The sequence below is a fragment of the Numida meleagris genome, unplaced genomic scaffold (genome assembly GCF_002078875.1).
Source record: "Numida meleagris isolate 19003 breed g44 Domestic line unplaced genomic scaffold, NumMel1.0 unplaced_Scaffold542, whole genome shotgun sequence".
Classification (NCBI taxonomy): domain Eukaryota; kingdom Metazoa; phylum Chordata; class Aves; order Galliformes; family Numididae; genus Numida; species Numida meleagris.
This window is the reverse complement of record NW_018364758.1, coordinates 17,682-18,930: the sequence shown is the minus strand read 5'-3', so window position 1 is coordinate 18,930 and position 1,249 is coordinate 17,682. Positions and strand designations below refer to the sequence as shown.

General features: G+C 59.6%; 1 protein-coding gene across 1 annotated transcript in view; it reads right to left on the bottom strand.

Annotated features, from left to right (window-relative positions):
- LOC110391839 (epithelial discoidin domain-containing receptor 1-like) overlaps window positions 1-1,249 on the bottom strand; it is a gene marked incomplete at both ends in the record, with an annotated part of 18,804 nt that overhangs the window by 7,906 nt on the left and 9,649 nt on the right. Inside the window, one exon of the mRNA XM_021383788.1 lies at window positions 203-536. Coding sequence (XP_021239463.1) covers window positions 203-536 — 334 coding nt within the window. The remainder of the gene's footprint in view (window positions 1-202; window positions 537-1,249) is intronic.

The window sequence follows — 1,249 nt, the reverse complement described above, 5'->3', positions numbered from 1 at the left end:
ACCACTCACCCCACCACCCTATCATTGACCCCATCACCCAACCACCGACCCCAACATTCAATGATCCCATCACCCAACCAACCCCCCCATCACCCCACCAACCCCATCACCCAACCACCAACCCCAACATTCAACGACCCCATCACCCACCCAACCAACCACCCTACCACCAAACCTCCCCGGGGGCACCCTGCCCACCCACCCGGCATGCCGTGGGGTACCTGCATGGCACGGAACACCCGCATCTGCTCAAACTCGAACTCGAGCTCCAGACGGGGCTGGGGGCCGGGGGGCCGCCGCCACCCCACGTAGTCGTAGCCTGGCCACAGCCGTCGCTCGCGGCTCCGCGTGAAATCATCCAGCCCCAAAACCCCGTCCGCCAGCTGGCCCAGGCCCCCAAAGAGCAGCCTGGGGACAGCGAGGGGGTGAGGGGAGGGGATTCCTGTCACCCATGGGGACACCAGGGGGGACCCTGTCCCACTCAGCCGGGTCACCCTTGTGACACCTGGGGACGGGTCGGGGACATTGGGGGGTGGCTGGGGGCAGTTTGAGGGCATTTGGAGAAGGTCTGGGGGCACCTGGGGGTGGCCATTGCTGGTTGGGGACGCTTGGGGACAAGAAGGAATGGTTTGGGGACAATTTGGGGACGGTTTGGGGACAATTTGGGGATGGTTTGGGAATGCCTGAGGGTGACCAAAGAGGTTGGGGACACCTGGGGACAGTTTGGGGGATGATTTGGGGACATGTGACATTGGCCAAAGCTGTTTGGGACACTAGGGGATGGTTTGGGGACACTAAGGGATGGTTTGGGGACAGTCTGGGGACACCAAGGGATGGTTTAGGGGCACATGAAGTTGGCCAAAGCTGCTGGGGACATTTGGGGACAGTTTGGGGACACCACGGGATGGTTTGGGGACAATTTGGGAACACTTGGGGATGATTTGGGGACATGTGAGAATGGCCAAAACTGCTGGGGACACTTGGGGACATTTGGGGACACCATGGGATGGTTTGGGGACAATTTGGGGACAATTTGGGGACACTTAGGGATGATATGGGGACACGTGAAGTTGGCCAAAGCTTCTGGGGACACTTGGGGACAGTTTGGGGACACCAAGGGATGGTTTGGGGACAGTTTGGGGACAATTTGGGGACACTTAGGGATGATTTGGGGACATGTGAGAATGGCCAAAACTGCTGGGGACACTTGGGGACAGTTTGGGGACACCATGGGATGGTTTGGGGACAA